General features: G+C 41.7%; 2 protein-coding genes across 7 annotated transcripts in view; both read left to right on the plus strand.

Annotated features, from left to right (window-relative positions):
• The window catches only part of pag1 (phosphoprotein membrane anchor with glycosphingolipid microdomains 1), a 61,358-nt gene extending 57,044 nt beyond the window's left edge, over positions 1-4,314 (plus strand). For all 5 annotated transcript variants that reach the window (XM_085149810.1, XM_085149813.1, XM_085149811.1 and 2 more), the window contains 2 exons: positions 985-1,044; positions 1,410-4,314. In XM_085149810.1, the coding sequence (XP_085005936.1) occupies positions 985-1,044; positions 1,410-1,745 (396 nt within the window). In that variant the 3' untranslated portion in view covers positions 1,746-4,314. The remainder of the gene's footprint in view (positions 1-984; positions 1,045-1,409) is intronic.
• Positions 4,315-4,423: 109 nt separating this feature from the next.
• Positions 4,424-14,275, plus strand: part of znf704 (zinc finger protein 704) — a 74,589-nt gene continuing 64,737 nt past the window's right edge. The window contains exon 1 of one of the 2 annotated variants that reach the window (XM_085149809.1): positions 4,424-7,192. In XM_085149809.1, coding sequence (XP_085005935.1) covers positions 6,932-7,192 — 261 coding nt within the window. In that variant the 5' untranslated portion in view covers positions 4,424-6,931. The remainder of the gene's footprint in view (positions 7,193-14,275) is intronic. The other variant, XM_085149808.1, reaches the window with a different exon arrangement.

The following is a 14,275-nucleotide window of genomic DNA, read 5'->3' on the forward strand; positions in this document are numbered from 1 at the left end:
CATGTCTCCAAACATGCATTAACCATAAAGTCATCATATTGATTTAAGTGCTTGGAGAAAACGTTGGAGAAACATGTGTCTGCATGAAGATACTCGGCTGTACAGCTGCGGCGGACAGTTTGATGGATGGGCTCCGAGCACAGCTAACGTTGTAGCTCGCATGAGGCATCGAGTGCTGTGCCTCAGCAGGGAACACATTTCCCCTAATACAAGTGTATTACCGTTAACCTTGGATTGTCCAAGGACTACATCTGAATTAAAAAAAAACCTAACAATATTTTCCCTTTTCCTTATTATTTTCCACAAGACATAAACTCTTTAGTCAGTGCTGGCGGGGTTATTGAGATTCTTATTAGGCTCCTGAGGTGTTTTGTGCGGCTGTCAGATGTGCTTTTTTGATTAATGGCCCTCTCATTGATCATAAGACGGAGTGGACAGAGACTGCACAAAAGCATCGCATTCTCTGTCGCTGCCTACCGACTTTCACTCCATTATTTATTAATTTTTTTAATGAACGAGTGCCTGTTGCGAGCTGTAGCTTCGCATGCTCGACTGTATAAAGCGAAAATGCAGAGCGTGTTGTCGTCCCACTGCTGGGAACACTTTAGAATTTCACTATCGATCAGCTACTAGGCGTTCTTTCATACTCACGGTGCTTTTCTGCTGGGTACTGTTTCTGAGAAGCTCAATATGAAGTCCACTATATCTTCATTTGATTCCTTCAAAGGCGTTTGGATCAGCTCTGCTTGCTGTATTGGGTTTGCCTTGCTTTGATATATATTAAAAAGAGTTTTTTTACAACCGGATTGCATCTAAATTCCTGAAAATAAAAATGTGTAACATACCTTCAGATTCTTTTAACGGCCGCTGTTGGGTGATTTAAGCAACCGTGGAAGCTCTTAAAACCTCAGTCTTTTCCTTTTATCCTTTTATACTCCCATATCTAAATGTTCTTTTTGTTTATTTTGTTCTTTTCTCCTCCAGTTACACTCCCCTCCGTCTCCTGCACCGAAGTTCGACAACCACGTTCTGTCAGACAATGAGGTAAGTGTGTGTTAAACTCCCTTATTCCCAAAACTGACGTCTCCGGTCCCGAGACAGCAGCTCCTCTGCTATGCGAATGCAAATGCTCCGAGCACCCGAGAAAAAAAAATAGAAACAGTGGAAAAATAGTCAGATAACATCACACAATGTGCTTGTGGGGGACGTAGCAGGGGTCCTTGAGTATGAATGCGTCAGTGTTTTAACAATCTTATTATCTCCACTGTTGTGCCGTTTTTGACGCGCAGCTTTTTTGGCGATATTAGTTGAGTAATAGCCCAACTAAAGAAGAAGAAAAGCAACATGATTGTGGTTAACGGTTTGTGTCATTTTTGTCTTTCTCTCTCTCTCTCTCTGTGCCATTTCAGTCAGCGGTGTACTCCACAGTCAACAAAACAAACTGTGACGACGCTGTTAACGAGGAGGACAAAGAGCACGACTACAGCAGCATAGCGGAGATTAAAGGTCTGGTCCCGGCCTCCTCCTCCGGTGACCTCTACGCCACCGTTCGAGATATCTACAGCCAGCCCGATGAGCCCGGCCCCGTTGACAGCACAGACCCAGGCTACGAAACCATCCGCATCCCAAAGACTAATAGCTCAGAGGATGAGCACCGAGCCGAGGGGTCAGACGTGGGCAAGGCGGAGCCTGACTATGAAAGCGTCGGAGAGCTGGGTCTGGGCCCAGAAATGTCCCGCCTTTAAGTCGTCGTCCCCGCTCCCCTCCTCATATCGCCTGGATGCATCTAACAGACTTCGCTGCAGTGCTTTAAGCTTGCTATCAAGGATGCTTTGGGCGCATGACTTGTGAACAGAAAACAGCTCGCCGCAGCATCCACCCAGCCGTGCACGAGCATCCTCCTTACAGCCTGGGTACGGTTTATCATATCCAAACTTGACTCCTTTAGTTCATCAATCATGGTGAATGTCATCGGTACTGGTGGGCCTTAACAACACTTGATTGTGGAAGAAAAATATTCAATAGTTAAACTACCAAATAAATATCCAATCGCAACGCTCATGCAGCATTTTAATAGTTAGCTAATGACACTATCTAAGAAAAAGAAAAAAGTAATTCAGTGCCATAAAGTGATGGTGAAATTCATGCACTTACACACGTGAAGGTTATATTGTTTGTGTGCTCCCTCTGCAGCTGCTAGTCTTTCTAGTTTCTTCCGAGTGACTCAGTGTCATGTTTTATTGAGGTGTCAGGTGGTGTATTTTTAGGCTTTTTTCCTGTCAGGTCGGCAACACCTCCACTGTGCATTCTCCACAAGGAATTAGGTTTCTCCCACCCCTCTCAGTTTTGCTGCCAAACGGTTAGCAGAGACAGAGGTTGCATTCAGTAGATTTTCACCATTTAACACAGCTGATGAATTCCCTGCCGCGCACACGTGTCATTGCTCAGACTGCACGGCGCATATGTGTGGGCTTAGCGTGTCGCAGGTTGACGCTAGTCATCTGCGGAGAGCCAAAAAAACGGAAAACGAGGAGTGAAGAGAGAAGGGAAGTTTTTAAAGCTTTTTTTTGTTCTTTTAGAAGAGCTACAGTCAATGTCAAAGGGTTTTTTTGTGAATTTCATATTTATTTGAAGACGATTATTGTTGTGTAATTGTGAAATGTTAAAGTATGTCTGTGAGAGAAAAAAGTGAATAGGCATTTATAAAAAAAAATAAAAATTTCTAGTGTTTTTACTGAGATACTAAATGAAAATGAGTTGCGAGGATTGTGGCAGTTAGGTACGTGTTCCCCCCAGAGCATTTAAAGAGTTCATTGTTTTTAAAAAAACAACAAACAAATGAAAGAAAGAAAGAAAAATGAATGTGTCAGTGTATATTGTCATTTTGCACACTTTGGTTAAACAAGTTCAGATGACATATTGTGATGAAATGACGCGACGAGCTTGTATTATTGTACTTTGTATGTTTCCTCGAGTCTATTCTTGGTACAGTCTTATGTCGGCATTAAAGCACAAGTACAGATTATCGAAAGCAGTTAACATCGCTGCACACTTTTCAACATTTAACGCTTCTTTTTTTTTTCTTTTAAATACAGGAAACCATGCCTGTCTCTATGTAGCTTGAACTGACGACAGTGCCAATCGAGGCTTGTAGTTAGAGGAGTATTTTAATCAACTGTTACTCGCTGGAAATTTAATGTGAGCTTTTACTTATTTGTACAATGTCCAGAGTCATATAGTTTTAAAATAAGATTCAAAGCACTGATTGTATGACTTGTTTTAAGAAAAAAAAAAAAAACAACTACAACCATGTTTTCATGTTATTTTAGCTCAAAGTTGATGGTGTTTCATATCTGAGAATATCCATTTAAATGCCAGACATATGGTACAGCTCCTTTTGGTACATGCATATTAAGAAACCTGTGGTACTTTTATTAAACACAAAAAAGAAATTGCCTCGTTACTGTTTATTTTTAAATGAATACTGCCTCTGCTTTGTGCTGTAAATATCTTTTTTTTTTGTCGTCGTTATTATTTTTATCATTGCTACAGTATGTAACCTCTTTGCAGAAAAATCGGTGTCATCTGTTTCCACCCACATCAGAATATTACAGCGTTACAGTATCTCCAGCTTCGGGTTTGTGTTTCATTAGACATGCTGGAGCTCGCCCGTGGTTTCACACAAGTGTGGCCGGCCTGCTCTGACTGCTATCGGATTAATAAATTATATACATTTGAAATGCTGTTGTATCTCCCAGTGCTGCCACTGTGAAAGAGGATTTTAAATGCCACACCCCCCCCCCCACACACACACACACCTCCCAGTATTTTATGAGAAAAACATCTTTAATTATCAGTTTTGTTGTTTTCTTTTTGACTAGGAAGGAAGATCTGCCAAAGTGGGGGTGGGGGGGGGGGGGGTGTTGGTGCCAAATCTAATCAGGACAAAACTAAAACACACCGCTAATAGATGCTTACTTGCACCAAAAAATTATTCTCTCAAGCTGTTGGTCAGATAAACACATATTTCCTTATAGGGATTGGGGGGGGGGGGGGGGGGGGGGAGTGGTAGAGGTTTGGAGAAGCTCCCTCACTAAATGAGATGATTTGCCCCCCGCCCCCTCCCTTCTCCTCCCCCTCCTCCCGCTCACGACCATCAGACAACTCTATGGTGACACCTGCCTTTGATCAAAGGGCAAAGCCTGGTTTGGCGGTTATAGCCACATCTGTCACTCCACTCTGTCCAATTTCCATTCTGTGCATGTAAATATTTTATGACATGAATTGTTCTATTAAATATATAAGTATAATAAATGGTGCCATTTTGTCTTTTAATTCTCCGGGGCGATGTCTTGTAGAAGGATTGTACGCTGGGGAAGAGTTTCCAAAAACATTAACGTTTGACATTAATTAGGTCATTTGTTTCTGCGATAACATTCTTTGGTGTATTTTCTCTGCCACGCTGGGTGATAATTACGATGAATCAGCATGCTGGCACACTTGATTTATCAAACTGAACTTTCTTTTCAAGAGAGAGATTTATCCCGTGACTTTTTTGGTTGTCAGAGAGCGATAGCTTGTGAAATCACACTTTTAAATGTCTCATTTAGTACGTGATGCCAGCTATATGAGGGTTAACAGCCCTCTGAAGCGGCTTTAAGATTATTTGAAGGAAGGGGGCTACCCCGGTCATCAAGTTAGAGACCTCTGGGCACAAGTGTTTAATAAGACCCTGCTGACTTTTTTCTTACAGTTCTAAAATGTTATGGAGGGCGCTGTCTATCCTTGGAAAATTAAAATGTATTTATGATGATATAAATTCATCCCTAAATATGTTAAGTTTTTTTTTTTACCTTCTTCCTATAAGCATAATGCTGTTTAATCGAAGGGTCCTCACACCTGTTGTTGTCCCCTTCCTGTCCTCCTCTGCTCCCCTTTCGGTTCTTTGTGTCTTTCTGCTTCTTCTACCCCTTTTCCTCCTTTTCAGGCTCTATTGCAGGGTTGTCAAAAACAAGGCCCAGGGGTCAGAATTGACCCAACAAAGCCTTCAATCTGGCCTATTGGACATATTTGGACAATTTTGGTCTTTTAACTATATTTTAATCATTTTAATCAACTTCTTTGCACTGACTAAAAAGCAAGTTTCACTGGTCAGACCCAGTTAAGATGACAATGGGCTTTATATGATCCCGTATGTAAAATGAGTTTGACATCCCTGCTCTACGATGTTCTGTACAATTAGGTCCATTAGTATACAACAGCACAATTTTTTTATTTGTATTGCCTCTTTGCTTGTTTGTGGGTTTCTCTCTGGTTTCAGTTTTTTCTTCAGGGACTGAAAAGCATGCTCTATTGGGCTGGGATTAGGTGACTGACCTGGCCACTGAAAAATATCCAGTTTCTTTGATTTGAGAAACTTTTGGGTTGCTTTTGCAGCATGCTTTGAGACATTATCTGGAGAGTGTAGCCCTGTACACTTCACATCCTGCTGTTTATCCTGCTACTTGTATCAGTAGCCAAAACATCATCAATGTCATAGGTCCTTTGGTTAACTCTCCAGTTACTTTTGAGCATCTGAAAATGACTGTATGAATGCAACCCCTTGAATTCAAAGTGAAAGTTTGCACTTGGTGTAAAATCCACTGTGCTGTTATAAAGATGCAAAATGATAAAAACAATGCCATTGTATCTATCTATCCATCTATAAAAAACAAAACAGCAGTAAAAGTTATGAAAATATATTTAAGAGTCCAAAGTTATACCCTCCTTTATTTGTTCTAAAACGGTGGGACCGGTTAAAGTCTTTGCCAGGGCGATTATGGCCCCCGGACCTTATGTTTAACAACCAGTTTTACCAAAACAAAACTGGCATGTTAAAAAAAGGGAAATAACCTGTTGTTTTTATAAGCAAAAAGGCAGACCAGTTCACCTCATTTAATTTATTTATTTTTAACCAGATCATAGTAATTCAGAGGTCCCACGGCACCTGAAAAGTAGGCTGTACAAGTAGGTTAAAGCATGAAGCTTTGCTGCCTGGTCCAAATCTTCTCTCTTCCACAGCCTAAATTCCCGCCTTTTTCCTTTCTTCCCTCTGCCATAACCCCCTCCCTTCTCGCTTCCAATCTCTCCTTGCGTCATTGTTTTCAATGGAGCATCCTCCCCGGTTGCATTACCTTCTTTCGGAGGAGAAGGGGAGCGGTGGGGGCTTGTGGAGGCGTGTGCAGCGCCGACCAATTAGAGACCGCCGTGGCCGCCGGACCGCACATGTTTACAGGCAGCATTCCGCCGGTAGAGTCCCCGCTCGGTCTGAGGTGACGGCGGACTGGATGCGGCAGTAGTTGGAACCGGAGCCGGTTAACGGTCAAATTTCAATCTTTTGTAACACATACGTCGAGGTGTCGGGGTACAGAGCCGTGTGGGGCGGAAAAATTCGACGTGCTGGCTCCCGTGCTTCTACGCTCAAGTTGTTTGCCCTGTATTAGCCACCATTTTTACTTAATCGTGTACAAGTGTCGTCTCGGCTCACGACTACGGCGATTAGTCCGCGTTTTCCCGCCGCCCCCTCAGCTCGCAGGGAGCAGAGAGGAAAACAAACAGGTCGAACGGAGGAAGATTGGTAGCCGGTTGGATGTAGAGGTTGTTTAGCGGCGAATGAATCGTAGTCGTCGGCTACTAATTCAGAGCTGGTCGGTTTCTTGTTTCTTTTTTTACGGGGTGCTTGTGCGCGGTGCATTCCGGACGCTGTTTGGAGTTTCCCCCTCCTCCGAGTATGTTGCCCCTTTCTAACATTTTGTCAGGGCTGTTGGAGCGCGTAGTCTACCCGCTGCAGTTTTGTGTTTTTCACGACGCTGTTTACCGGCTATAATTCGACGGTTAATGATTTAATTTTACCGGCTCGCCGGCTTTGAATACAGTGAAACAGTTTTTAGAGATGCACACGAGGCGCCTGGTGAAGCGCTCGGTCCTCGGCAGCCGCGTTTATGCGCCGAGTCCGACGGGGGACGGTGCCCCGGTGACAGGAGTGGTCCAGGCTGTCAAGCAGGAAAACAGAGACTTGTCGGTCGCGGGAGCCCGGCGAAGCGTCTACACCGTGCTCATGCAAGACGGGAGCCTCAAGGAGTTCTCCGAGGAGGAGATAGCCTCGGGCTTCAATCACACCGCAGCCAAAGGACCACTCAAGTCCAGCCTGAAGGTACGTGGGTCCGACCGGCAGGCGACGCTTCACTGTTGTTGTTGTGCGGTGTTTTGCAGCGTTTAACCGCTTCCTGCACGGAGCGGATTTAACGGTGTCACCGCCGCCGTTCCCGCCGCCGCGGACGGGAGATTTAATCGGCTGGGATTAAAAAAAACGCATTATGTTGTTATTGCTATAATAAGTCGTTTGCATATTGAAGCATATAACGGACTGTCATGACATTTGGCGACATCAGATATATAGGACAAAGGGCTTGATGGGGCCTGCGCAATGTTTATGTGGGCTAGTGGGTGGGTAAGATGAGGCAAACAAACACGCTCTGACTGCAGCGTTTTAGACTGATGTAAATAACCGGCCCGAGGTTTTTGCATGCTCGCCGCCTTATATTTTATACATATATGTATGTGAATGTGACATTTCTTACAGATAATTCTGTGCAACCGGCATTTAATTGCACATTTGGTTAAAGATTTAATTACATTTAGGGTTTTTTTGTTGTTGTTGTTTTTCTCTCATTCATATATTAATGCATGTTACACTGTTTAAAATCGATCGTCTCTGTGTGCACTCATTCTGCTCAAGGGTGTTATTGTTTTAAGAGCTATTATAAAAGAGATCACGCGCACTTCTTGTTGCATTAGAGTCAACATAGTAAGTTGTGACGGTGTCCAAATCTGCAGTCCTGATGTAGGCCTAACAAGCGATGATCTGATTGCCTTGCAATCCAACTTGAATGCTTTTCTGTCACGTGGCCCCAAATAAAGATTGTGCGAGGAAGAAAAGGCCAGTTCAGCTCTTGGATGAGCACACTGTTTCTAACATAGGGGAAGTGTGTGTGTGGGGTATTGTGTTCATCCTTTTTATAGCGAGGGAGTGACTGAGGAATGCTTGTGGCTGAATAACAACTTTTTTTGATGCTGTGATTTTGATTGCATTTCTTGTGTGTGTGTGTGTGTGTGTTTTCATGTTGTTGATGCAGAAACTTGCAGGCTGTAATCTTCAGTCTTATTTCCATGACCAAAGCTGAAATGTTGAGCCACAGTTTGTGGATCTGTCACAGTTCCTGCAGCAGTAAATTGTACTCTTCTGCCTGAAAATGCACATAAATCTCGTAAACTGTTATTTAAATCAAACAGATGCCAGATCTTCCCAAAGATAAACCCGCTCTTCGGGGGGACTTGTTAGATCTGTGAGTGATGGGAAATGCAGTGTGAACTTAGGTCTCCCGTTTTGCAGTTGTGCATGCAGTGATCAACACAAAAGCTGTTGCACAATTCTGTTACAGTCCCCAGCGCAGGCTGGAGTAGTGCAGCTGAGGGTGAGAGCGTATTCCTGTCAGCACAATGGTCAATTCTCTTTCAGCACGACTCAATTCCCGCTGATGTCGAAAACAAGCCATAAAATGAGGAGGAGGGGTATGCTCTGTATGTGCGTGTGTGTGTATGCATTCACATGTGCATCTGTGTTGCTTTTTGTGTGCATTAGGGCGCTAATATGAATGTGATTTTCATCTGTTGTGTGTTTTGGATCTTTAACGAGTGAGATGTGACTGCTTTAAATCCTGGAACAGGAGCTGTTTGTGAGAGCATGCCACCCCGTTTGAACAGCAGCAGCTGTACGGCCGACAAAGTGGGCGCCCCCAGGTTGGCAACGGGTGGCGTGCTCCAAAGAATCTGGATGCTTGGCTCTGTGCCCAGAATGGCGAACGAATGGTCCCTGTTTTGCATGGGGCGGGAGTGGGGGGGGCGCAATGCCACTTGTTGACTTGCTGTTTTGTGCAAATGTGTGTTGTGTGAGAACTAAGTTACGGTGATTTCTCCAGCTGCTAACAAAGAGATCTCACTCACTTCTTGTTGGTCCGGAGCTGTCGTTGTTTGTGTTTGTTGCACACCGATGCGGGAGTCAATGAAGCAAGCTTGTTGACAGAGGCTGTGACTCTTTGTTCTAAGGCGGTGATCTCAGGCGGGCCCGTCGCTGGCTGTGCTTATTGGTTCGCTGAGCAACATCAGCAGGAACTACAGTCAGTCTGGATGCTGGCGCCCATGTGGAAATGGATGAGTAATCCTTTGAGGGTGAAGGAAGGTTATGAGTTTATACATACACGTTATTCTTGCTGTTTACACACAGGCACAGGAATAATCATAAACCCAAACATAAAGTGGTAACCTATCTACAAAAAAAGTATTACTAATATATAATAATGATAATAATAAATTGTACATAAAGGCTCATTTACCATTATTTGCTTCTGAGTGTTTGACATTGATCATACTAGACTATGGACTATGTCTACAAGGTGTTATATCCACTTGTTATACTGATAAGGCTCTCCAGCTGTGTCCATTTTATAGACTGTATTTTAGATGGCGATGGCAGGTTAGTGAAGTTCTGCTGTGAAGCTTCGAGCTGAGTATTTTCACCAATATCATCTTGGTATTAAGATGTAACAAATGAGAAGTGGACTCAGGGACACCACACACTCATTGGTTAACAACTTGTGATCGAAAGGTACACAGTGAGTCGGTTTTAGCCTCTTTTTTTGACACTAATGTATTCAGTATGATTTTAAAAGTAGTGATGGAGCTCATAAACTCATTAAGAAACTGTTAATGAGATCACACATTGGGGCAGTTATATAGTTCGAAAAATTTGCAGCCTGCTGGCCTTTAGAAAGAATGCAGGCTTAAGTGGAGCCCGACCGATTTATCGGTGGGCCGATATTTTCAGCCATTATTAGTTATTTATTGAACTCTTGGTATTGACGTTTATAAAGACTGATGGGGAAAAAAGAAAAAGAAATCAGAGAAACGCCCTTCACTGATGTTATGAGTGTTGATGATGCATGGTTTGTCCACCAGAGGGCACTCTACAATTTTTCTAAACCGGGTTTAGAAAGCTACCTACACAACAAACAGCTGATCTGAGCGGAGTCGGTCAGAGTGTACACGAGTAAATACACATTACAAATATTAGAGAAATCTGTGTATGTCTCGTGTGTCTGAAAGAAAAAAAATATTGGCTATATCAGAATATAAGATTTTTTTAATCACCAAATGTCAGTCTTGAAATTGGTCTTAAAAATCCCGTATTGGTTAGACTCTTCTGCATTGGCTTCCCTTTTCAGACCTTGAAGCGACTTTCATTTTTCATACACAGTCTATTGTGTGTGTCAGTACTACTCTGAATATAAAAGAAGACGACACCAGCAAACATCCTTAGCTGCTAAAGCTGTTGTGCGTTACCGACATGTTCTCAAGTCAAGGAACAGGTACATCATAAGTAAAAGGATAAGAAAGGTGATAACTTCATCCACTAACTAAATCTTAATGTATACAGTGCATCCAGCTGAGATCATTTGGAGCCCAGCTAAAATAATCAAACTAAACACAGTCATTAAAATCTGTCTTTTATTTTTAAATTAGTTAGACACCTTGGGCTGTGTAATTAAAATGTAGATTTTTCAATTTGTACATAACACCCTACAGGCAGCTATAGCCCACAGTTTGGCACATGTTATGCTCAGGATATTTGGCCCAGCCTGATTAGATTGACTCACCAGGCACCATGCCAAAGGGTCATTTTGACAAAGTATTCATATTGTAAGTTAATTTTAATTAAAAAAAAAAAAGTGATGTTATTGCCATGTGCCAGGATATTTTCGTATGAGGATGATACACTTTTCCCCCTTAATTTAATATTTAAAACATCCAAAAAATATATTGCTGCACTTTTTTTGAATGAAATTGTGTTTTAAAAAAAGTCAATGTTTGTTTGCATTTTTTTAAACTTGTGGTCAGGATGTGGTTCAGCCCAGGAATGCTGTATTGGAAAAACTGAGATTATGAGTAAGCCATTAACTGTCTTTATCAGAACCATTTTTAATAGTCATAATAGAAATTCCTCCCAGCAACAAAGACCCACATGAGCTAACAGACATGGTTCCCACTGAAATTCTTTATTATGACCTTTGACCTGCACAGGTAGAAGAATCTTTACGCTTCACAAACTGCTGTAAGTAGGTTACGAGTTTTAATTTGTGTCTCTTTGAGTGGGACACAGAACGAGAATGATAGATGAGTAGAGGAGGGACACTCCGGGTATTTGTTCTCTGCACAGGCACTCACACACACACACACACCAGCTTTGACATATGCGACTCACATTTCACCACCGATTTGGCATGATTCACAATTTCCTGGCTCTCTGCAACGCTATAATTCATAAGCCCGGTGAAAGGAAGGAATTACGGTTGGTTTTATCCGAGGAATACACTCATCTTACACACAACACCTAATCTTCTCCCAGCCGGTGTAATCCATCTTGTTGTTTTACTCAAGTTTGTGTTTTCATTGTGTATTTTGCACAGCACTGGGCAGTTTTTGTGACGAGACTATATCATGAATGATATTTGATGTCCATTCGTCACGTTTTTTTCTGTCTCATTAATCGAAATGAATGGTGTTGTGTGTTGGACGTGTGCATTCTGTGTGTGTGTGTGTTGACTTTTCCACAGTAAAGACTAATCCTGTTGCACTGCTTTAAGATAATGATCTAGTTCACACACACAAACAGACACACACTGGCCTGAATGCCATTCTCCTCAGCGCTTGGTTTGGGCAGCTGTGTGTGTCACTCTGCTTTTGTTTTGCCATTTTCTCAGTGTGTTTTTCTAAGATCACCGTGGCTTTAGCTACAAACAGAGGTGCGTGTGAGTCTGTGTGTATGTGTTGGTGGGTGCATTTGCGCTTGTTTTTTGATCCGACAATCTTGCCAGAGCAGGTCACCTTAATGGCTGAAGCCCTGAAACAAAGAAAACCATTGTTGCTGGTTACCCCAGTCTACCTTGAACTTCATTCTGCTTTTTTATTGCTTCTGCAATGTTGCCAGAATCGTAGCAAGATGAATCAGTATGTCTGTGAGATAAAACAGGCAGTTTATCTGAGACTTTATTTTGCCGTAACAAAAAAAAAGTTGTTTTTATTACCCTTTAACAATTTATTTAATTAATAAACACCATTACTTTGGTTGTGGCAATAGACTGTACATAAAAGATGACTATTTATGGGAAAATGCTCCTTGGCTTCAGTGAACTATGATGTTAGTCAACATTTTATAGTCTCTGTTGACAGTTTGTGTTTTATTAAATAAGATTCAATGTTTACGTTATGAAATCTGTAGTCTTACAGTAAAACTAGAGCTGGGCGATAGAACAATAACAATATGTATTGCGAAATAACTTTTTCTCGATAGAAAAATTAAACTATTGCGATAGATCTCACCGCTCTTGTCCTTTTAAAAAAAAGAACAGCCAATCCAAATTAAGTAGCGCAGAGCCGAACCAATCACAGCCGCAGCGTCACGTCAGGTGACTTGTTACGTACAGCACAAGTGCCAAGCCGCACATGTGTATTTGTTTGGGAAGCAGCCAGCCGCAGTGCCGCCCGGGTAATGGAGGAAATGAGTGTGCCGACTAGAGAAAAATCAACCGAGAGCGTGACTGAAGGTTACCAAAGAGAAAACAGATGATGATGGTTCCAATGCCGGAGAGATTGTTGAACGGAAGAGCCATAGAAGTTCCGTAGTGTGAAGGTATTTCGGCTATTTCAAGTCTGACAAAAAACAGAGTAGCGCGCACTGTAAATTGTGCCGAAAGCAAGTCTGGAAATACAATAAAGCGGTGCATGCTCAATCTCTGACTGGAAGCGCTAATTCGTCATTCGGCTTTTGTCAGACTAAAGTAACTGTTAAAACTGTTTTTTATAAAGCTAAGCTATACAACAAGGAGAGATTGAGAATTTCCTTTTAGTTCTCAGTTTATTTGATATTGACAAAAGTTAGTCAATTTCGTCTGTTCTTCTGTAAAACAAACTAAGATTTATTTTTAGACTTAATATTTTGTTTCTAAGTGGAATTGACAATTTAGTAGTCTGTTTTGTTTGTTCTATTTTGAAACTTAAACGCTTTAGCGGCTGCCTTTTGTGTAGTTTGCAATATTTGCCTTTATTTATCTGAAAAAGTCTCATGTTCCTTAAGTACATCTACCCTGTTGAACTTATTATGGGAAATAAATATTTAAATCAAAACAAGCTGCTGATTATTTCACATTTTACTTGTGAGCAACGGCACATTTAAATCTTACAAATATAGTTATTTGGCTTATATCGTGATATATATCGTTATCGCCTGAAATGAAAAAAACATATCGTGATATGAAAAAATCTTATATCGCCCAGCTCTAAGTAAAACCAATGCAATGCAGCAGGGTTGACCTATATTCTCATTTCTTGAGAAGTTACTGAATAAGTGTGCAGTGTCCCCAAGTTTCTCAGTCTGACCCAACCCTTGCTTCTTATATCTGACAAAACCACTCTGTTTGAGGTTTGGCTATGGGAGATAAGTAACCAATGTGATGATGTAGTGAAACCAGTGAAATATACTTCCTCTCTATGTATTGGTTTAAAATACAATGATAGGGTTTTTTCTGTGTATAGAAATGTCTGGGACCAAAGACTTAGGATAATAATATATATATATAATTTGTTTTTTTAAGCATTAAAAAGCCGGAAAGGCCATCAATTTCAAGTAAGGCCTAGTAAGGACAGATTTACACTTTACTGTTGTTTATGCCAAATTCTGACCATACCGTCTGCACACACTGGTTGTAACCAGCGTCCTGTCCACTTAAACCGGTCTGGCAGTTTTCTGGATGTTGTCTCTTTTTAAGACCTTTCTTTGTAAACCATAGAGATGGTTATGTGGGGAAAAATCCCAGTAGATCAGTTTCTGAAATCCTCACCCAGCCTTTTGGGCACCAACAACCATGCCACATTCAAAGTTACTTAAATGACCTCTCCTCACCAATCTCATGGTCAGTTTGAATTTCAGCATGTCTGCATGGCTAAATGCATCAACTTGCTGAAATGTGATTGGTTGACTAGATATTTGTGTTACCAAGGAGTTAAGCAGATGTTCCTAATAAGGTGGCTGTGATACATACATACATGCAAACCCTTCGTTCTCTCTCTGGCCTTATCAATAAATTGCTCACATTTCTTCCACTAAAACCTGATGGTGTTTGTG

The sequence above is a fragment of the Neolamprologus multifasciatus genome, chromosome 22, assembly GCF_963576455.1.
Source record: "Neolamprologus multifasciatus chromosome 22, fNeoMul1.2, whole genome shotgun sequence".
Taxonomy (NCBI): Eukaryota; Metazoa; Chordata; class Actinopteri; order Cichliformes; family Cichlidae; genus Neolamprologus; species Neolamprologus multifasciatus.